Source organism: Magallana gigas, chromosome 4 (assembly GCF_963853765.1).
Source record: "Magallana gigas chromosome 4, xbMagGiga1.1, whole genome shotgun sequence".
Lineage (NCBI taxonomy): Eukaryota > Metazoa > Mollusca > Bivalvia > Ostreida > Ostreidae > Magallana > Magallana gigas.
The window spans coordinates 56,772,167-56,794,872 of NC_088856.1; the positions used below are offsets into that span (position 1 = coordinate 56,772,167).

Sequence of the window (22,706 nt, forward strand, 5' to 3'; positions counted from 1 at the left end):
GATTTTATTCATTTATTCATATTTTTCTTACAATTTAACAATTGAAATCTGATGGTGAGTAGGCATCACAACATTTTCCTCAGTACTTTAGAATACTAGTATGTAAACCTTCATGTATAGATATTAATATGAGACATATACACTTTACTGGTTAGAAATAGTCATTTTAGCATCTAAATTATCAATGCCTTGCAAACTTTTATTTAAATTACTGTTTTAAAGTCTTATTATGTCAGTTTTTTCCCCTCTTTGTGTCCTAGAAATGTAACTACTAACAAATGTAGCATGTGTATGAGTTTGGTTGCTGGCATTGAACAGTGATTGCCCAAGATATATGAGGTCTGTCAGAAGCTTTACTATTTGTATTACTGTAGTAATATCTTTTTGGCACTCTCATCATTAATTTGAGTCTTGGTCATCATAGTTCATGGTAACATACCAGACATTTTCACCTCTAAATGCACAATGTATGTAGAAACCCATGACTTTGAATGGTGAATCCTCGCTACAAAAGGTATGATCTCCTCAAGATTAATCACACCAGATAATGCTGAAAGAAGGTGATGGACTTGTAATTTCTAAAATAGTTTCTCGTTAATGTTTGTAAAAAATCCCTACTTTGGATTTTAATGTGTAGAGTTATCTCCCTTTGTTTTAAGAGTACAGTTTTCATGAACCAAGGCTCCTTATGAATTAGGGTACATTTAAGTAATTTATTCAGTGTATATGTAATGAATGGACAAATAGAATTCATTCTAAATTCTTCTAAATTGTTAGTTTTGTTTCAAAAGGCATTTTATGCCTATCCACATCAGCCCTGTGTACTCTGAGTTAATCTACTTTGGTCAGCAAGTGCCATTTCCTGAAAATGTGTGAATGGTTCTATGTGATTATCTGCTTAATGTAAACGGATTAGCCACTGTATATTTATCAAAATACCTGATTTCTATAGCAAACTTAATGCAGAATTTTAAAAATATTTTTTCAAGCTCATAGCATGTGATTAAATGTTTCATTTTTGGCATCTTTTGAAAAATTTAGCCATATTTGGGTATTTTTTTCAAAAATTTCCAAAAATTAGTTCCAGGTGTAAAAGAATTAAATCATCATTAGCATCATCATGTAGACATGTTAGGTTAATGAATGTAATAGATTAATGAAACTTTTGACAAGTAATTAATGTTAAATGTAGCTCTTGAAATTTGAATATTGTGTGTAACGTGCTAGATTTTGCATGTTATTTCAGCCTTCCTGGACCAGATTTCAAAGGCCTATAACTCTGATTCAGAATACACAATTCCCGCCAAATTTCAGAGGGAGGTGTATTATGGGTATAAGTGTCTACCTACCAAGTTTCATCAAAATCAAAGAAGAATTGTGTAATTACGCAAGTAGTTCCATTCTAAAAATGTATGTATTATTTCAAAAATTCCTAGGGGTACTAAATGGTCGAATTTGGTTCCTTTAATGGCATGGATGGAAAGAAGAAGGTTTGAAAAAAAATACAGACAGGAAAATTTTTAGAAAAATTATCTTTACAGGCGCAATAGAAAGGGTGTAAAGAGGCCAATGTTTACACAAATTCCAAAGTGAAAGTGAATTTTTCATGGTAGGGGTTATTTTAGGGGTCATATCTCAGTCCCCTCTCGATTGATTTTCCTGTAGTTTGGATATGCTGTTGGACTAGTGTCATTCTATAGGTATGCTGTATTTGAACTCATTTGAGCCGGTGGAATTTTTTATATGATTTATTTTTGTATAAAGGAATAAGAGGGGAAAATAATTGTGGTCTGTGTCCATATACACATTTTCCCAATCTCCCATGCAGAGTTGTTGTTCGTTCCTATCTCAGACACAGTGAATGTATGAGGCGATGGTAGAGAGTGACATTTTCCATTATGAATCTACAGTAAAGATATGTTTGCGTCCCTATTAAATTCTCTGGGTAGAAATTGAAAAAGTGTCAATGAACAAATATTAGATTTTTTTTTAGAACAATTTTAACAAGAGCTTGGACTTTGTGTAGTTGCACCAAACGGCATTGTGAACTGTCTATTTCATTGCTGGCCATTCAGCAATGGTTCTTTGAAATCAACGATATTTGTCTGGCTTTTAAGCAAAGACTAGCGTTATTTTTAACTTGTTTTGACGCAAGAAATAGTTACGTCCTACTGAAAGTCCAAGGCCTTGTTAAAATGGTTCGATGGTACATGACAGGTCATGTGTATTTTCATTACAAAATTCATCAAAGATTGGCGGCAACAGTAACTTAGAACATACTATTTGTGTATCAAAGGGATCATCTAGATCTCTTTGACCGATATTTGTGTTCTGTCCCGGCTTCCGTAGTTTTGGGAACTCTTCTGTTTCCGGTTTATATATGTCAACTTACTGCATGGTTGCGGTCTGCAACGTTTGAATTTGTTTACTATTATTGTTAGATTCCCGCTGCTGACCACAGTGTAAGTTCATTGTTTGTGTTATTTTTGTGTATCAGAAGCATCTCATCTATTTCTTGACAGCTGTTTACCGTCTAAATGATAAATTATCGTGTCAAAGTTTAGTCATGATTATTCGTAAGGTCTACACTATCGTTGAAATATTTCTACCTGAGTCAATTTAACGAGGCCGGGTCTAATTTGTTCTGCCCTAGATTTTTGGATGACATTTTTTACATGAATTTCTACTGATATAATTATTATTTTAAGATTAAAAAATAAGACATTTACCACACCGTTTGTTTAGGGGGTCATCTCAAAGTTTGTTAATCTTTTAACATAGGCCCCTATGGGATTTTGCATGAAATGTACATATTTTGCACATTTTTTACATTTTTTTTAAAACTTCTGCACTAGGGATTTCTTTTTCTGTTCTACATATTAAAGTTATTGCTAAAAGGCATCAAATTGTCAAATAAAAAAAAACCTCTTACCTCCTGGTTTGTTCCAGGGGTCTTATCAAAATTGACTTTTGTATGCCCAATTTCCCAGATTCGTCAGAAAATGGCTATGTTTTATTTGACAAAGGCGGTAAAGGTGATCTATATAGTATTATTAAAACATTGAGACATATTTAAGTAATAAAAAGACATATAACATCATCACATATTAAGGGTCATTAATAGCGAGCGCAGCTTGTCGGCGTGCAGCGCCGGAGCGAAGCGAGCTCTACCGGCAAGGCGTGTGTGAATAGAAAATTCGGACTAGTTGCACATTCATTCAACAGATTTTTTTGGTGTCAGTAAATCGGACTAGTAATGCATCGTTTTAATCGTCCCAGTAGTTCCCTGTAATCATGGCAATTTTTATCACTTCACACTCTCACAAGAATCAGCAAGACAATATAAAAACAATAACGATGTGTGCCACATACAGTCAAATGCTACCTCTAAAGTTCACCTCGGTACACTCTCAATTAAAGATAATCGAGTGACGTCACAAAGGTTTACACATTGATCCGATAGATTTTTTCGACGTCAGTAAATTTTGACCCACAATTCATAGTACCAATGGTTTCCAACCTCACGTTCCAACCTCTTGTTCTCCCGAGAATCAAAGTAAAACCTTTGAGAAGCTTATAAGATGTGTAATTTTAAGAACATCATGCTTTTTAAGTAAATAAAACAGTATACTTCTCGTACTTTTATTTCTCAGGGGAGTTTTAAAGAGTAAGACGACACTTAACCAACGTCAGCTTTGACATCACAATAAGCACTGAAAAGGGGACATTGCTCTATTGAAGATAATGTAAATCTGCTGAAATGACCAAAATCTTGCAAAGGCTAAGCTAAAGAACAGCTGATGAATAAGGACATTTCTTCAGATACAGGAAACAGTTGTAAATTGCACTCATTTGGATGAATGCTCACATTTATTTTATTCACTATAATTACGGTAATTTCCTGTAACGTATACATGTACGTAGCAGCGCCTTTTTTTAAAAGGGGGTGGGTGGGTGGATGGCAGCCTCATCCAAAAAATCTTTGCAAGCGAAAAAAAAAAAAAATCATTAAAATTCTAATTCTTCAGCTCTTTAGCAGTTCAATGGTTTCTTTATTTTCACTTCCATTTATTACATGCGGGGGGGGGGGGGGGGGGGGGGGGGGGCAACACATTGTTCTTTTAATATGATAAGCAAATATTTTTAAGCGTAAATTAAAAAAAATATTAAACATTAATTTTTTTTTCAAAGTGGAGGGGGCAAATCCATGGAAAGTCGATTTTCTATGTGTAAATTGACAATTTAAATGAAATATTTTTTTAGCAGGGGTGGGGGGCTCTCTGATGAGTCAAGTTTTATATGTAAGTTTAAGAAAAAATGTCTACTGCAAAAAAAAAGAGAGGGGAAATGAACTGACGTTACAATCACTTTAAAAGAGGAGATACAGTGCAATGAATATTTATATATTAAAATCTTTATTATTTAACAACATTGTATCTGAGATTAAACTACTGTTCTACATATAAATAAATAAATTATTACAAATCTTATAAACTATGAATAATGAAAATTTACTGAAAAATAGGTATGTTTTATTTTTTAGCATTCGAATTTCACGTTGTTAATTTTATTTTTATTGATTTATTATAATTCATTGTTTGATCACATGCTGTGATCGCACCAACGGTCGCACCCTAAAACATATTATAAAATACATGGTTACTGTCTTGAAATATATGAATTAAGCTATATTTACGCAGGTTAAGAAAACGTGACAGAGGGTTAGGCTTGCTGAATCCTCTTCACGTTTTCCACCCGAGCCCAAATATACATGTGTACTTATACTTCGAGACATTTATGTTTATTCCACAATATAACATTAATTTTAAGCATCAAACGAGCTATTTTCAACAAACTTCGCTGAATATCTGCAGTTGAAACTATCACGCCATGGCGTCAACCAAGCAAAAAGATGACGTCATAATCCAAATGAAACGCTGCGCGAAAGCGTGCGTACTCATTCTGTACTCGTCCTCGTTAACACAGCTTTATTGTATATCTGAGTTCTAAAGAAAGTATTTGATTGCTATTTCATTTACAATTTGTACTATATCTATATTGCTATATGTAAGTAAACTTTCGCGCCAAAATTTATTCTATGGAAACCCGTTACTGTCACTAATGATTATTATTCGGCTATGTACATGTAAAAAACACTGTTGATTCAGTTACTTATTTTGTTTATTTCATTTGTTACAGCTTTTTACCATCATATCAATAATAAAGATTTCAACCTGAGGCAGTACAATTTGTATTATTCATGTATAGAAAATTATTCTCTTATGATATAAAAATCTTTATTATATACCTATCGCTTTGTATGTTTTTTTACACAGAAAGACATCTGTGTGACCATGGATTTATTGGGGAAACACCTCTGGAGGTGGCCCACTTTCTGATCACCAGGAAAGGCCTCAGTATGCAGATGATCGGGGAATACCTGGGCAATCTGCAGAACCCGTTCAACCAGCAGGTCTTACAGTAAGTAAATAGTCAGACAGGACATGGTGTGTCCCAAATAACCAACACACAGACTGATGGATGAAGAAATAAATGACAGATGGACAAACAGACGGACATTTGAGGTTGAATATTATGTTCTGGGCTATCCACAAATTGAGACAATACTAACTTTTGTTTATCATGGTGTGTGGAAGTTGTGTCTGTCCATGGGTCATTTCATTGTCATTCTGCCTGGTGTCATTTTCATGAGACAGAGCATTCTCTGATGACACCAAGAAACTATCATTATAACGTATAACATAGTGTGTATAATGTAGGCATTACCATTGCTTTAGAACACCTTCTATAGAGTGTTTGTGTAAATGTAAATAAACTCTGACCCTCACAAAATTAATCCTAGCCTATGATTATGGTACCACACAGTAAATATACATTATAGTGATGCACAAAAAATGGGCTTAAAATGTTAGGAGTGATTAACATTTATTGTTTTGCTTAAAATATTGGTGGTGATTTTTTCCGTATTGTATTCCTTGGAAGTAATCCAGAATTTCAAGAAAATATACTGAACTTCTAGTGGCGCCCCCTGGAGATTCTGAACGTTATTACCCCCAGTCCTGAGGAACCTAGCCTCCTCTTACATATCCCTGTTACTTACTTCAAGGCTTAGGGATACATAATTAATATGTTTTGTGCATCAGATAGATAGATAAATGTTATATCATCAGTGAAATCTAATGGAAAGTATCCAACTATGGCCTTCTTCTATCGCCGAATTTATCTCTGAAAACGCAACTGCGATGATCAGATTTATTGAAAATTGTGTATTTTATAGCCCTGAACAGGTACATGTACATTCATTCCCTGCCCAGTTTTTAGCTCACCTGAGCTGAAAGCTCAAGTGAGCTATTCTGATCACATTTAGTCTGTCGTCCGTCTGTCTGTCCGTCTGTCCGTCCGTCCGTCCGTCCGTCTGTCTGTAAACTTTTCACATTTTCAACATCTTCTCAAGAACCACTGGGCCAATTTCAACCAAACTTGGCACAAAGCATCCTTAGCCTAAGGGGATCCAAAGTTGTGAAAATTAAGGATCACCCCCTTTTGCAAAGGGAGATAATTAGCAATTTATGAAAATTTTCGAGAAATTTTCAAAAATCTTCTTCTCATGAACCATAAGACCAGGAAAGCTGAAACTTGTGTGGAAGCATCATCAGGTAGTGTAAATTCAAAATTGGGAAAATCATGACCCCCGAGGGTAGGGTGGCGCCACAATGGGGGGTCGAATTTTAACATATGAATATATAGAGTATATCTTTAAAAATCTTCTTCTCAGAAACTAATCGGCCACGAAAGCTGACGCTAGTATGAAAGCATCATCAGGTAGTGTAAATTCAAAATTGTGAAAATCATGATCCCAGGGGGTAGGGTGGGGCCACAATGGGGGGTCGAAGTTTTACACAGGAATATATAGAGTAAATCTTTAAAAATCTTCTTCTCAGAAACTAATCAGCCAGGAAAGCTGACACTTGTGTGAAAGCATCCTCAGGTAGTGTAGATTCAAAGTTGTGAAAATCATGACCCCAGGGGGTGGGTTGGGGCCACAATGGGGGGTCGAAGTTTTACATATGAATATATAGAGTAAATCTTTAAAAATCTTCTTCTCAGAAACTAATCAGCCAGGAAAGCTGAAACTTGTGTGGAAGCATTATTAGGTAGTGTAGATTCAAAGTTGTGAAAATCATGACCCCAGGGGGTGGGGTGGGGCCACAATGGGGGGTCGAATTTTAACATATGAATATATAGAGTATATCTTTAAAAATCTTCTTCTCAGAAACTAATCAGCCAGGAAAGCTGAAACTAGTGTGAAAGCATCATCAGGTAGTGTAGATTCAAAGTTGTGAAAATCATGACCCCCGGTGGTAGGGTTGGACCACAATGGGGGGTCGAATTTTAATATATGAATATATAGAGTATATCTTGAAAAATCTTCTTCTCAGAAAATAATCGGCCAGGAAAGCTGACACTTGTGTGAAAGCATCCTCAGGTAGTGTAGATTCAAAGTTGTGAAAATCATGACCCCAGGGGGTAGGGTGGGGCCACAATGGGGGGTCGAAGTTTTGCATATGAATATATAGAGTAAATCTTTAAAAATCTTCTTCTCAGAAACTAATCAGCCAGGAAAGCTGAAACTTGTGTGGAAGCATCCTCAGGTAGTGTAGATTCAAAGTTGTGAAAATCATGATCCCTGGGGGTAGGTTGGGGCCACAATGGGGGGTCGAAGTTTTACATAGGAATATATAGAGTAAATCTTTAAAAAATCTTCTTCTCAGAAACTAATCAGCCATGAAAGCTGAAACTTGTGTGGAAGCATCATCAGGCAGTGTAGATTCAAAGTTGTGAAAATCATGATCCACGGGGTAGGGTGGGGCACAATGGGGGGGGGGGGGGTCGAAGTTTTACAAAGGAATATATAGAGTAAATATTTAAAGATCTTCTCCTCAGAAACTAATCAACCAGGAAAGCTGAAACTTGTGTGGAAGTATCCTCAGGTAGTGTAGATTCAAAGTTGTAAAAATCATGATCCCTGGGGGTAGGGTGAGGCCACATTTGGGGGGGGGGGTGGTGGTGTTAAAGTTTTACATAGGAATATATAGAGTAAATCTTTAAGAATCTTCTTCTCAGAAACGAATCAGCAAGATGATTCTTTGTAATTGTTAAGACTTTGGCTCCAGGACAATTCTTTGGTCTCACAAGAAGGTTCAGAGTTTGATGTAGCTAAATATCCCATATATAAACAATTGTAAAGGATCTTTTTGAGAACTGCAATACTCAACATGTGATATGACTATAAAATTGAAGCAGGCAGCTATTTTTTCATTAGAATCTTTTTGTATTACTGTATTGAGTTATTGCCCTTGATTTATTGATTCTTGATTATTTTAATTAATGCATCCACTGTTATCCAATTATTGTGATAATTATTTTTATACAATAATTAATATTCAATGTATATAAGTTGTTCTGCATAAGTATTTTTGGGTTAGGACGGATAAGTTTGTTTATTTTTGATTTCCAATTTTTAGATACTATAAATTATTTTAGGCCGGCACATATATAGGGACAGTGTCTACTGAGCCACAGTGAGTGACTGTTGGGGTTAAACTTGAACAGGTTGGGATAGATTGGGTGTGTGGACATCCCTGCTCTATCCAATATCGTGTTTTCTAACCTACGATACAGAGTATGCGGTCATCCCTGCCCTGTATCGCATTAATACAAGAGTGCGATCATCCCTGCTTGTAATGGTGGTGGTTGCGGCGGATCATTAGTGTATGGTCATCCCTGCTGGTGTTCTGGCCTTTCTAGCGCAGTGTGCGGCAATCCCTGCTTGCGTTAACGTTGGTCCTGTTGAGTATATGTGCAGGAGGGGTGATTAAAGTCTGCTCTTGTAAATATTGGCAGCAATCAGGGCTATCCAAGTCTATCTCCGGTACGGGCCCACGTGGATCACAGGCAGTGACCCCCTTTCACGTTACAAAATCATCCTGTTAAAACATAAGAATATCCAGGGGGGAAAATGGATTTTTTTTTATACAGGATCTACATGTATTATTGTACATTGTCCAGATTGTTTGTATAATGACTCCATTAAGCTGACTTTATCATACCTATTGTTCCTCAGGTGAGTGATGTGGCCCATGGGCCTCTTGTTTTTTGTTTCTACCTCTTTTATCTTTGAAATTTGAAAATTTCAATAAAAGTCTTTTGAGCCCCCCTTTTGACATTTTTGTTATTATAAATTGTGATGATATCATTTACTTCTTTTTTTTTAACCCAGTGACATGTTAATATGATATCCTTAAAACAAAACTAATCTATAATAAAATATGTATAGAAATGTGCTTCTATAAACTAATAGATACCATTGGATTTGTATCGACCGTTGGGTTTGATTATTCTGTATACTGTGGAATCTTTTCATTTGTTGGGGTCAATGTTTGTGCTTATCCAAAATGTTCATGGTTCGTTGGTAGTGTAGCTGGGATAAATTTAATAAATATTAAAAAAATGCTTGTATAAGGATTGTTGGGATGTAATTATAAATTTGTGGGCAAGTGTTGGTACGAAAGCCATGAATATTTGTCTCCCATGAACAATGATGATTCCATAGTACCGGTATATATTAAATTCCATGGTAGGATGAAGTACCTGTACAGTCGATGCATGTATGTGATCAATAATCGTTGACCAGATAATTACAGTGGCAAATCTGTTCTGAGTAATGGCTCTGGTGAGTGGTACTTAATACACTCCCCTACCCCCTCCCCCAACCAATCAGTGACCACCCATGAGGACCCTGGCAAACAGTGTTGATTTTTGTCAGTAAACTCTTTATGACCAATAAGGTGTCTTTATTGAACATTCTACTACAGTTATTGCCGAGATCAAAGAGATGCCGCGGACATTATTCTCCAATATACCACGAACGTCATCAACAAATTATCAGATCAGAAATACCTATTTGTCTCGCACTGACTATGAAAGTACAACTTCAAACCGTAAAAAGTTTTAAAACCATGTCAGTTTCACGTGTTAGTTCCAGTCAAAACGATGTTTATTGCCTCAAATGTTTATTTTTAAGAGATCAATGCGGCTGTTCCTTGCACCTCCCTAGCATTTTTTCACTGCATGTTTTTACATAAAATATATAATCGTGTAGTAGTAATAATCGTATTAAATTGCCTTTATAATATTAGGAACATGATTCAAAGATATTTTATAAATAAGATAAGAGTATTAAAAAACCAAAGAAATTTCTGTCGTCTGCATGTGATTCCTTTGATCGATACACATGTAAACATTACCAACAAAACCATTGGGGTTACACGGAACAGCCGTCAAAATGACCTAGATCGTCTCTCTATAGGAGAAACGATCCGTAGAAATACTGGGCTGTTAGTAGAATAGAAATAAAGTTCTTGTTATCGTGAATGTTGCAGGATAACCTCCTCGGTCTCGAAATGTTGTTTGAAATATAAAAGCCTCGGCTAACGCCTCGGCTTTTATATTTCAAAACAACATTTCTCGACCTCGGAGGTTATTCTGCAACATTCACGAAAACTCGTACTTTATTTCTTAAGTAGACACTGTTATATTTCAAAAGAATCTGCGATGAAAAGTGTTTACAGAGTTTTTCTACATATTGATCATGTTTTGATTTTTTTATAGATACTTTGCTCAAGAAATTGACCTATCAGGATTACAGGTGGACATGGCCCTCAGGAAATTCCAGTCTCACTTCAGGATGCCTGTAAGTTCCTTACTGCTATTTATAGATACAAACAGGGAAACGTTAGTACATATCCCCCCCCCCCCAATCCAAAAAGAAGGGGGGGGGGGAGAGAAACAAATCCAAATCATCATGAAACCTTTATAGAGCACCATCTGTCTATAAGATAAACTCGAGAAACCTCACAGAATAATGTCGAAACAAGATGGATGTTCTTTCCCCCTGTATGTTGTTTTTTTTCTTTTTGTTTAGTTTTATCTGGGTTTTTTTTTATCTGCATGATGATTAATCACCTTTTCCTCATGTTACAGGGTGAAGCCCAGAAGATCGAGCGGTTAATGGAGGTAAATTGACTGGTGATATCCCCTTCTGTTAAGTGTTCAGAAATAGGAACAGGGGGCAAAAATTGGATGTCAGATAAAAGCCATATAAAATTCCTTAAATCTCAAATCACTTGTACACTTAGTTGTTAATACATGTGTGATGGAAATCTATTTTATTTCATTTGCAAAAATAACAGCAAATTTAGCTTTAAGAAACAGTTTTTCATTTCAAATTCATCCTGACATTAATTTGATACATGTATAGATTTGTTGACAGTGTTTTATTTGGTTTATGGTGAGTAGGCTATATGCATGAGCATGAAACGGTGAACTCTGTATTATATTGAACTTTTACAGGCATTTGCAAATCGTTACTGTACATGTAATCCGGACCAAATAAAGAATTTCCGAACGCTGGACACAATTTTCCTCATGGCATTCGCCATCATCATGTTAAATACAGACTCCCATAATTCCAGCATCAAGGCCGAAAGGAAAATGAAAGTAGAAGATTTCATAAGAAACTTACGAGGTAATTTTATTAAATCATAAAATCTCCATTCTAAAATTGACAGGTGAACAGTACATATTTTTATGAATTTCAAAGGAAAAATGTAAAATAATTAAAATTGAAGAATGTATTAATTAAGCATCTCTGTTGTTTGGATTGAAAAATCAAAGTAAAGACATATTTGAGGAATGCATTTTACAGGTTCATTTAATATAAATGGAATTAAAAAAAGACGATGATTGGTGCAGGGGTAACAGTCAGCATCACTTAGCTCTGTTTATAGAATCAGGAAAAAACTTATACCTTTCACTAATCAAGTCAATGTTTATTGGATAATGGAAAACTCATTTTATGAATTCTTTGCTGAATTAGAAATCGATCTCTAAAAATTTGACATCATTAGACAAGATAACTTACAGAAAAAGGATAATTATTTACATGGCAGATTTTAGTTGTGTATGGCATGTTCATTTATACTCATGACTATCTAAACATATGTTAGAAGTATTTACTCAGAAAGTACATATCCAGGAAGAGGGGCTGATTATTGTTAGACAGGTGTATATAGGATCATATCTCGCTCAGTGATGTCTGTTCAGCTGGTCGAGGCAGAGGGGTGGAAGGGGGGGGTTAAAGATAGATAGATGGGCTTTTTAGCTGGTTTAGTTTGTAGACTCTGTGTCTCCTTAAAATTTTTTATGTTCTGAATGCCCCCCAAAAGACATTGTTAATCAAAGCAGATGTCTGATAAAGGGAGAGACGGTTTGGTGTGGGGGTTGATCAGGCTCGCTAATTGTCAATGCTGGAACCCCATGATTGTTAAATAGTAAAACATAACAGGGAGCAATTAACTTGACATTTAATGACTTTCTCTGTTCTCTAATTATAGCTAGGACATGTATGTATTCAGAATTTTCTCTATGCTGTAAATACCAACGAAAGTTATCGTACAAAGTATTTTTATCTTACACAATTCTAATGAACTCTTAACAAATTGCAAAAATATATTAGGATCATAAGTGCTTGTAATTCATATAGCTCACAAATGTCGGAAAAATAAAAGTAACAGTTAAAAATCTGCAATGGATGCTTTGTGTGATTTTAGGCAAAAATTATCAATACTGGGTTTGAGTTAATAATTTACCCTATACATTTGATTTGTTTTGAATTCAACATCAAATTCATTGAATTTCAAAAAATGAAAAAACATTTTTCAAGGTATTCAATTCCTTTTGTGTAATATAGTTTAACCTTATTGTATTAATCTGACTATTTAGCTATAGACGATGGACAAGATGTGGACCGCGACATGTTGATCGGAATCTATAAGGGAATACAGACCCAGGAATTCCGAGCAGGGGTGGATCATGTGACTCAGGTCATGAAGGTCGAACAAACCGTAGTGGGAAAGAAACCAGTGAGTGTCTACATGTATCTATGTCCTAGGGAGGTGTCTATTTTTGTATAAATGTGTATGTGCTCTAGGGAGATGTCTATTTTTTTCTAAATGTGTATGTGTCCTTGATAGGTGTCTATTATTGTCTAAATATGTATGTGCATTAGGGAGATGTCTTATTTTTGTCTACAATTAAATGTGTCCTAGGGAGATGTCTATTCTTGTTGTCGTGTATAGATGTGTCCTAAGGAGGAGTTTATTGTTGTCTACTTGCATCTGTGTCCTAGGAAAGTATCTATTGTTGTCTAGATGTATCTGTATCCTAGAGTTGTGTCTATTGTTGTCACATGTATTTGTGTCCTATGGAGGTGTCTATTGTTGTCTACATGTATCTGTGTCTTAGGGAGGTGTCTATTGTTGTATGCATGTATCTTTGTCTTAGGGAGTTGTCTATTGTTGTCTACTTGTATCTGTGTCTTAAGGAGGTGACTATTGTTGTATGCATGTATCTGTGTCTTAGGGAGGTGTCATTTGTTGCCTACTTGTATCTGTGTCTTAGGGAGGTGTCTACTGTTGTGTGCATGTGTTTGTGTCTTAGGAAGGTGACTATTGTTGTCTACATGTACCTGTGTCTTAGGGAGATGTGTTTTGTTGTCTACATCTATATGTGTCCTAAGGAAGTGTCTATTGTTGTCTACAGATGTGTGTAGCACAGATTAAAAAGATATGCTTTCAGTATACATTTGTATATTAGGAAATTGTCTATTGTCTTCAAGTGTGTGTTATAAACTAAAGAGGTGTGTTTTGTTGTCTACAAATGTGTTTTATGAACTAGGGTGGTGTCTTTTTTTGTCTACAATTGTGTGTTATGAATAAGAGAGGTGCCTATTTTTGTCTACAATTGTGTTTTTTAAACTATATAGTTGTCTATTATTGTCTATTATTGTGTGTTGTATAAATAAAGATGTGTGCATAAATGTTGTCCAAAGTTGTGTGGTACCAAGATATGTGTTTTATATAGTTGTGTACATATAAGATGTTACTGTCTTGAAATTTAAGCTATATTTGAATATTAGCTATATATACTTTTAAGCTATATTTCTGTAAGAAAACGTGACAGACGGCGAGGCTTGCCGAGCCCTCTTCACATTTTGACCCGAGCCCAATCTTGGCTTATATTTCAAGACAGTTTACATGTAACATGTATTTTGTTTATACAGCAACATAAGAAAATACATGTTAATTAAACTGCCTCAAACGAGCTTTATTCAACAAAAGTTGCTGCATATCTGCAGTTGAAACCGTGACGCCATGGAGTAAATGAAGCAAAAAAGATGACTTCACAGTACATTAGAACGTTGGTCAAATGCATTGTGAGGCTTTATCGGGACATTGACCGAATATAGCTTTGATTTATTGGGTCACCTTTAGTCGATCAATGCAAGGGGTAGTTGCAGATTATAAATAAAGATGAGTTTTGTCATTAATTTGTATTCTAGGAAAGCATGCAAAATATTGTTTAAAAATTTTTCCAAACATAAATTTCTTTCTAGCAACTGGCTCTTCCCCATCGCCGATTGGTGTGTTACTGTCGATTGTACGAGGTTCACGATCCAAATAAAAAAGAGAAAATTGGTCTCCATCAGCGAGAGGTCTTTCTGTTCAACGACCTACTTCTGGTAAGTATACAAAGAGAGATAACTCTTTTTCTGTATGACTGCATCAAATAGGTGCAACTGTAATTCAATCAGAACTGTATTTTCCTCTGACTGGTCAATAATCAGATAAATTGATTAAGACTGTGTAACTATGAGAGAGTCAACGATTTATTCTCCTTGTCTTCAGATTACAAAAATCTTCAGTAAGAAGAAGTCGGGTATCACCTACTCCTACAAACAATCCTTTCCTCTCAGCAGCATGCAGGTCTTCCTGTTTGAAACATCACGTAAGTCAACAAAAAAAGAAAAAGAAATTAATGGTGTAATGGCATATTTACGATAAAATCCTGTGGTTTGTTTTCAATTGATACATTACAGTTATCCCTAGTTATAGATCATTTGTCAAAAACTTAAGTCAATGCTTTTTAGCTCACCTGAACCAAAGGTTGAAGTGAGCTTGTCTGATCACCTTTCGTCCGTTCGTCTGTCTGTATACTTTGCACATATTTGACTTCCTCTCTAAAACCACGTCCAAATTTCACCAAACTTGGTACAAAGCATTCTTATGGGAAGGGAATTCTAAAATGTAAAAAAAAAGGGCAAAACCCTTTTTAAAAGGGAGAAAATTACAAAACAGTGAAAATAGGGTGCATGTCTTAAAATAAATTGTGAGATAACTATGCAAGCATCCTCAAATAATGTCTATTTTGAACTGGGGCTCCAAGAGGGGTTCAAAGTTTAACATAGACATTTAAAGGGAAATTGTTTAAAAAATTGTTTAAAATGATACAAGGAACTGTTGTTCAGGTGAGCGATGTGGTCTACGGGGCTCTTGTTTAAAAAATCAAGATTTTATTTCTGTTTATCGAATATCATTTTTCTGAAGGAAAAGTAACTGGCAGAATCAGCATGATGCTATCATTTTTACTTCAATCAGAAATTTGAAAGAACAAAAATTACTCCTTTTGTTTCAGAGGTTAAATAAGAAACAATTTCTAAATCATTTACTAACAAATGAAGACAATGTAGTTTTACTAAACCCTTTGACATGATTTTATATCCAATTTTTAAACAGTTGATTTTTTAAAATTACAGATTACCAATATGGCGTGCGATTAGTGAGTGGAGTCAACAACAAAGTCCTGATAACTCTGAATGCAAGGAACGACCACGATCGGCAAAAGTTTGTAGAGGACCTTCGAGAGGCCATACTAGAGGTAATATTGTCATGCTAAATTGCAGCATTTATGTTATAATCATATAGATGCTTTGCAGAAGATTTTTGTAAAAAGTGGCACAAACAGATCCAAAACAACATATTTTTTGCAGTTTTAGAAAACAAACCCATTTCCTCAAAGCAATGCTTTTTATACTTGGAAGAAAAAAAATTTTGTTTAATGTTTTTTGGTTAGATATGAATATTGAGTGCATTTTTGTCACTTTGTGGTATGTTTTATTTCTAGACCAATGGAATGGAGACACTGCGAATCGAAGAAGAACTCCAGAAACACAGCAACAATCACAACACTCTTGACAGACACTACGCCAACGACGACTCCCGCGTATTAATGTATGAACTGATGAAGCCATCAGACCCATCTATAAATAGACTGTCCGCCCCTGACTGTCCCGCTCTGCAGAAACTTCCTCTGTCCAACTCTCTCACTGATCTCTGCCAAGGTACGCATGCGCATGACCTACTTTTGTTGCATTTTTGAGTTTGCAAACTCCACAGCATGGGATGGTTTTGACAAAGCAAATAGTCAAAGTTGGATACTTGGAATGGCCATTATAGCATCATTTGGATAAAATAATAGGGCAGTGTTGTTTCTTAACATCTAAAGTATGAATTTCTCTACATACTTGTGTGTGGAGAAGAAGGGGGGAATCCTGTTATCATATATGTTTTAACAAGTATTAATTGAATATTTTTAAGGGAATGACAATGAACACTATAGTTTAAAAAATTCTGAAAAGCAAATAATGGAAATATAGATCGATTAATAGAGTTAGCATAATTTTAAAAAAATCCTGACTGCACATTCTTTTCCTCTGGTAGATAGTGGTATCGTGTTAAATACGTAATCAATTATTATTTCATTATAGTATGTCCTTATGAAATTCAGACAGGTGACAAAAGCAATTAACTCTGTTTTAAGTTATATAAATAATGCTGCTCCGTAGCATGCGGTTGGGGATTTACTCATTAGCATAGCATGTCGAATGAAAGTAACAGTTTCAAATTCTGATGCATGTAAACAATTATATGGTGAATGCCATTTCTTTCCTTGGCAAAGGGACATGGAGTTTGCCTTTTTAGCTCACCGAGACGAAGTCAAGGAGAGCTTATGCTATACCCTCGGCGTCGGCGTCGGCGTCGGCGTCCGGACCTGGTTAAAGTTTTTGTTGCAGGTCCTGTATCTAAGCTATTACTTGTCCTATCTTCACCAAACTTGCATGGATGATGCATCTGGACCTACTTATGGACTTGAAAGACTTGGATGCTGAATCTGGGTCCTAAATTTCAGATGCTGGAGGAGGTTAAGGTTGTTGGACCAGGTTAATGTTTTTGTTGCAGGTGCCCTTTGATAGCAATATCTTAGTTACTGCTGGTCCGTACTTCACCAAACTTGTATGGATGATGTGCCTTATGATACTGATGCACCAGACAGGCTTGAGTGCTGAATCTGAGCTATATGTTTCGGATGCTGGAGGAGGTTAAGGTTTTTGGAGCAGGTTAAAGTTTTTGTTGCGGGTGCCCATTGATAGCAATATCTAAGTTACTACTGGTCCTAACTTCACCAAACTTGTATGGATGATGTGTCTTATGATACTGATGCACCTGACAAGCTTGAATGCTGAATCTGAGCAATAGGTTTCGGATGCTGGAAGAGGTTAAGGTTTTTAGAGCTGGTTAAAGTTTTTGATGCAGGTGCCCTCTGATGATTACATCTTAGTTACTATTGGTCCTAACTTCACCAAACTTGTATGGATGGTGCGTCTTATGATACTGATGCACCTGACAAGCTTGAATGCTGAATCTGAGCAATAGGTTTCGGATGCTGGAGGAGGTTAAGGTTTTAAGAGCTGGTTAAATAAAGTTTTTGAAACAGGTGCCCTCTGATGATGATATCTTAGTTATTACTTGTCCTTACTTCACCAGACTTCAATGGATGGTGTGTCTTATGATACTGATGCACCTGACAGGCTTGAATGCTGAGTCTGGTTTCGAATGCTGGATAAAGTTAAGTTTTTAGGAACAGGTCACATGTTTAATAGATGATAGTACTATTTCAAACTTGCATAGTTGATTTAACTGTAATATGAATGAATCGCAGAGGTAGCTGCAGATGCAGAGCTTGATCTCCATTATCAAGGATGCTAAAAAATAAATCTTAGTTATTACAGGTCCTAACTTCACCAAACTTGAATGGATGGTGTGTCTTATGATACAGATGCACCTGACAGGCATGGATGCTGAATCTGAGCCATAGGTTGCAGATGCTGGAGGAAGTTAAGGTTTTAATTGCTAGTGCCCTCTGATGATGATATCTTAGTTATTACTGGTCCAAACTTCACCAAACTTGCATGGATGATGCGTCTTATGATACCAATGCACCTGATGGGCTTGAATGCTGAACCTGAGCCATAGGTTTCGGATGCTGGATGAGGTTTAGTTTTTTGGAACAGGTCACATGTTTTATAGATGATAGCTTGCATAGTTGATTTAACTTTATTATAAATTAAATGCAGAGGTTGCTTCAGAAGCAGAGCCTGATCTCCATTATCAAGGATGCTAAAGGAATCTCCTACCTCACTCAAACCAGCTCGATAGATAGATGTGTTTGTTGATAAATGATATAACATGATTCCTATGATATAGTATTGTATGATATGAAACAATATTGTTTGATATGATACAATATGACATCATATGTTATATTATAAAAAGTTATACGTTATGATATGATATTGTATCAATTTTTTTGATATTTTATGATATGATATTGTATCATGATATTGTTATGTATAGTATTGTATATTATGATACAATATTGTATAATATTATATTGTATTTTTAATATATTATTTTATCACATGATACAATTACATAAGATTTTGCAAAATATTATATTGTATCCTATGATACAATATTGTATATTCTATAATATGGTATCATACAATATTGTATAATATGATATTTGTTTCAGTAATATAGAATTATATCACATTAAATTGTATTATATGATATTGTAATATTATATAATATTGTATCATACGATATTATATGATATGATATTGGTTTATATGATATATTTTTATATCACATGAAATTGTATTATATGATATTGTAATATATATTATTGTGTCATATGATACAATATGTATAATATAATAATGTATTTTATAATATTTTACTTTATCACATAATATTGTATCATTTGATAAGATACAGTGTTGGAATCAAATTATATTGTATTATATGATACAATATCATATAATGTATCAAATATGTTTCAGTGTCATTCAATACAATATCATACTATATTATACAATATAATATCATGTTTCAGTGTTATGATGTATTATGTAATATGATATTGTAATATAATACTATATTGTATTATATTTTATGATATTGTATTATGTGATCAAATACAATAAGGTATAACACAATACAATGTCATATCATACGTTACAATATCATATCTCATTATTGTTTATTACGGTATTTTATTGTATTATATCATATATATTATAAATATGACATGATGCAATATTTAATTTTATATCATTGTATTGATTAACATATGAACATATGATTATCATAAAAAAAATCAGATGATATACGATATTTTGTCAAAACGGAATCCATGAATATCCAAGATCATACAGTATGATTTTCATATAAAATGATAAAGGTGGTCTTATGAAGGTGATGTCTCATAAGGGTGATGCTCCGTCTCGGTGAGCTTAGTAATCTATGATTACCTATGTTTCCTGTTTATATTTGGTTTGTTTTTGACATTATTTGCAAGCAATTATTACAAGCAGAGGTAAGTATGTATGTGCTTCAATGGCTTGTTTCTATAATTTTAAATTCTGATAATTTATTTTTGCACCGAGTTGAATATGACCTTAGGAACAGGCAGGCTTAATGAAAATGGCGATTTTATTGACAGCAAGTATTAACATTTGCGATTAATCAATACCATTTTCATTTTTTTTTTAGATAGGAGATATTTAATAATAATTACTGGTGTTTAAATCTATTTTATATAGCTTTTGCCTAACAACCAATTTATTTTAAACCAAAACACTGTTTTCTTAAATCAACAATTGAAGCAATGAAATAACTACTCAAACATTTTACAGCATTTTCTGTAGGTATAACTGTGAATTGTACAGGGATGCGTTCAAAATCGTAGCTGCTAGGCTAGCCGTCAGGTCGTAGATATCTAGGTCTGTTGAACGGACCGCTAGGTTAGCTGCTACGTTTAGATTTGAAGTTGGAAATATTTAACTAAAGACTAATTACATCGACATAATTTGTTAATTTCAAGCAGTAATATACATGTTAAAATTGATTATAACTTAAGGAGGATAAAAATATCACTATATAAATAGATTTCGTGTTTGTTACAAAGTGGTTACTAAGGTGGCCATCTTGAATTCGATGGTTAGCATAAAATATTAAGGCTACGAATATCTACCTAGCGGCCAGGCTAGCTTACCGTTCAACTACGTAGCCAAACGTAGCAGCTACGATCTTGAACGCAACCCATTGTTGATATATTAGTATAAAAAGGTCATGACCTTGTGGTTGCTCATGGGTACTGTTTGATTGACAGGTCAAGGGATGAGGAGAGGTAGCAGTGGTGGATCATTAGACAGTGGAGTGGTGAGTGGGATATATAAATAGTAACCATCTATAAATAGTAACCATCTATAAATAGAAACCATCTATATATATAGATAGCAACCACCCATAAATCGTTATGCTGTTCCACCATAAGATAGTTATTAACTGAAAATAGTGACCATATATATACACACAGTATGTGAATTCTTGGTCCCATATGTCACTGTCTATGTGTCTTTTTTTATAAGCATGGGTTTTAAGATTATGCTACTGATACAGTGCAGTAGATTATATTTATATAGCAGTCTAATAATGCACAGTTAAACAGATAAATCTTATACATGTACTGTATATATCAGGCAGACCGTTATGTGTTTAAAACGTTACGGTAAACCAGTAGAATGTTCAAAAAAGCATAAAATAATTTCTCTCGACATCCATTATTACCGGTACCAGTAATTGCCAAAAATTAAATAATGTTTCGCCATAAATGGTCATATGCATAAATTGATAAAATATTCATATGTTGTGTGAATGTTTTCGATATCCAATGAAATAGTGCTTTACATCAAGATTTACGTCTGTATTAAAGGGACGTCTGCTTTATTTCCAGGCCTCAGGTGGATCAGGGGGAGTGATGATCGGTGGGGATGTCACGTCACGAAATAGTCAGAGCAGTCTTCATTCCCGGGGATCTCCCGCCACCCCCAAAACCAGCCAATCAAATCTCCAGTCCCTGGGGTCACCAGCTATGCAACCCGGGGTCAAAGGTCAAAGGAAACAGGCCATATCCCTCAAGAAGGGGCTACCAGTGGGCACCGACGTCTGACGAAAATCAGGTCATTAAAGGTCAAGGTCGTTATTGGGCCACTTCTGCCGACTCCTGTTACAGAGGCTGTTCCTGATGATCTTGCCGGGGGAGAAATCCATGTTCTGTGATGTCGTGTTTTATAGATGCTGGCATCATTAAATCACAGAACACAGCCAATAGGCTTCCTGTTTAGGAGTCAGGAGTGAATGGTATGCAAGAATCGTGGTTCAAATATCAAGGTGAAGTAGACTTGATCGATACGAGTGACCATTGTGATAAACAGTGCAATGAAACATTTAGAACAATAGCAGGACTTAATTACAGTTTCTCGGATTTAGAATCAGAAGGAAGTGATCACATTGTTAGGAATAAGAATCGCACAAATTTAAATGCCAGATCAATGGGTTTTTATATTATTTTTATCAAACTACGCCATACTGTGTATGCATTAACAATGGGAAAAGGAATTATAAATTATACTCAACATCTCAGTTTCTAAGGTGTTCTTTGATTGGCTTTTATTACCGTAGGCCAAGTGACAATGTGATAGAACAAAGAAATCTCACGTGATAATGATGACACACTTATTTAGCCTTTATTTATTGAATTAATTTGATGTACAAATTTTTATCACAGCCATGTTATGTCATTGTAAAAAGATGATTGTAAAAATAAATAGAATGTGTGATAGTATTACTTTGTAGTGTACGAGTTATAAATTCAATATTTCATAGGCTAATTTTATTTAATGAAGAGAGAGAGAGAGAAGAAAGAGAGAGAAAGAGAGAGAGGGGAGAAAGAGAGAGATGTTAATTACAAGGAATAAGGGGACACAATTCTGACTTACAATCTGAGTTACTGTCATACAATAAACAGTGTTCCAATGTAATATTCTCAAAGCAAATGAATTCTGTAAAATTTCGCCATTGGATAATACAGGACTGCAAATCCTATTAAGATTAACTTGTCCGTCTTACCATATCTTTATATTAAAATCTGGAAGCATTCGTATACATTTACAACACGGACGTTACTTACCACGCTGTACATTTAATTTATGCAATCGTAAGAACAATGGAATTGTCGTTATTGTCTTTATTAGATTAAAAAAACATTTTTTGTTCAATATTTTATTTTGTAAGAGGGTTTAACATCCATTTTGACAACACTTTTGTTTAAAAAGGGAATAACAATATAAATTAAAATCAACATATTTTAAAAATAAGCATAATTATATATGAGCATTGATTACCATTTTCTCTTTATGTGTTGACCGTCCCCACACTGCGGTACATGTTTATATATTTCTACTACTGTTGTCATGGTCCAGTGTTAGTAGAGTTATCTTCCTTAATGCTGATGAAAACGAGAACAAATTCCAATCCTATATC

The 22,706-nt window shown here is 34.8% G+C and overlaps 1 protein-coding gene across 3 annotated transcripts; it reads left to right on the forward strand.

The window, feature by feature from the left end:
- Positions 1–2,362: 2,362 nt before the first annotated feature.
- LOC136274993 (IQ motif and SEC7 domain-containing protein 1-like) lies at positions 2,363–22,011 on the forward strand. 3 transcript variants are annotated; one of them, XM_066083207.1, is made up of 13 exons: positions 2,365–2,462; positions 5,337–5,481; positions 10,693–10,774; positions 11,065–11,097; positions 11,434–11,608; positions 12,865–13,004; positions 14,537–14,662; positions 14,829–14,928; positions 15,737–15,858; positions 16,105–16,321; positions 16,748–16,771; positions 20,494–20,543; positions 21,118–22,011. In XM_066083207.1, exons 2-13 carry the CDS (start codon positions 5,420–5,422, stop codon positions 21,331–21,333), a joined length of 1,347 nt encoding a protein of 448 aa, XP_065939279.1. In that variant the 5' UTR covers positions 2,365–2,462; positions 5,337–5,419; the 3' UTR covers positions 21,334–22,011. The 3 variants fall into 3 exon arrangements, with proteins under 3 accessions (XP_065939281.1, XP_065939279.1, XP_065939280.1); XM_066083208.1 differs by lacking the exon at positions 16,748–16,771 and having other exon boundaries at positions 2,368–2,462; XM_066083209.1 differs by lacking the exons at positions 16,748–16,771; positions 20,494–20,543 and having other exon boundaries at positions 2,363–2,462; positions 21,118–21,326.
- Positions 22,012–22,706: the final 695 nt, after the last annotated feature.

Bases quoted from the DNA above. Each gene is read 5' to 3' on its own strand.
- LOC136274993 (XM_066083207.1), top strand. From the start codon at position 5,420: ATGCAGATGATCGGGGAATACCTGGGCAATCTGCAGAACCCGTTCAAC. The intron at 5,482-10,692 runs GTAAGTAAATAG...ATTTTTTTATAG, and splicing joins TTCAACCAGCAGGTCTTACA to ATACTTTGCTCAAGAAATTG. The intron at 15,859-16,104 runs GTAATATTGTCA...TTTTATTTCTAG, and splicing joins TTCGAGAGGCCATACTAGAG to ACCAATGGAATGGAGACACT.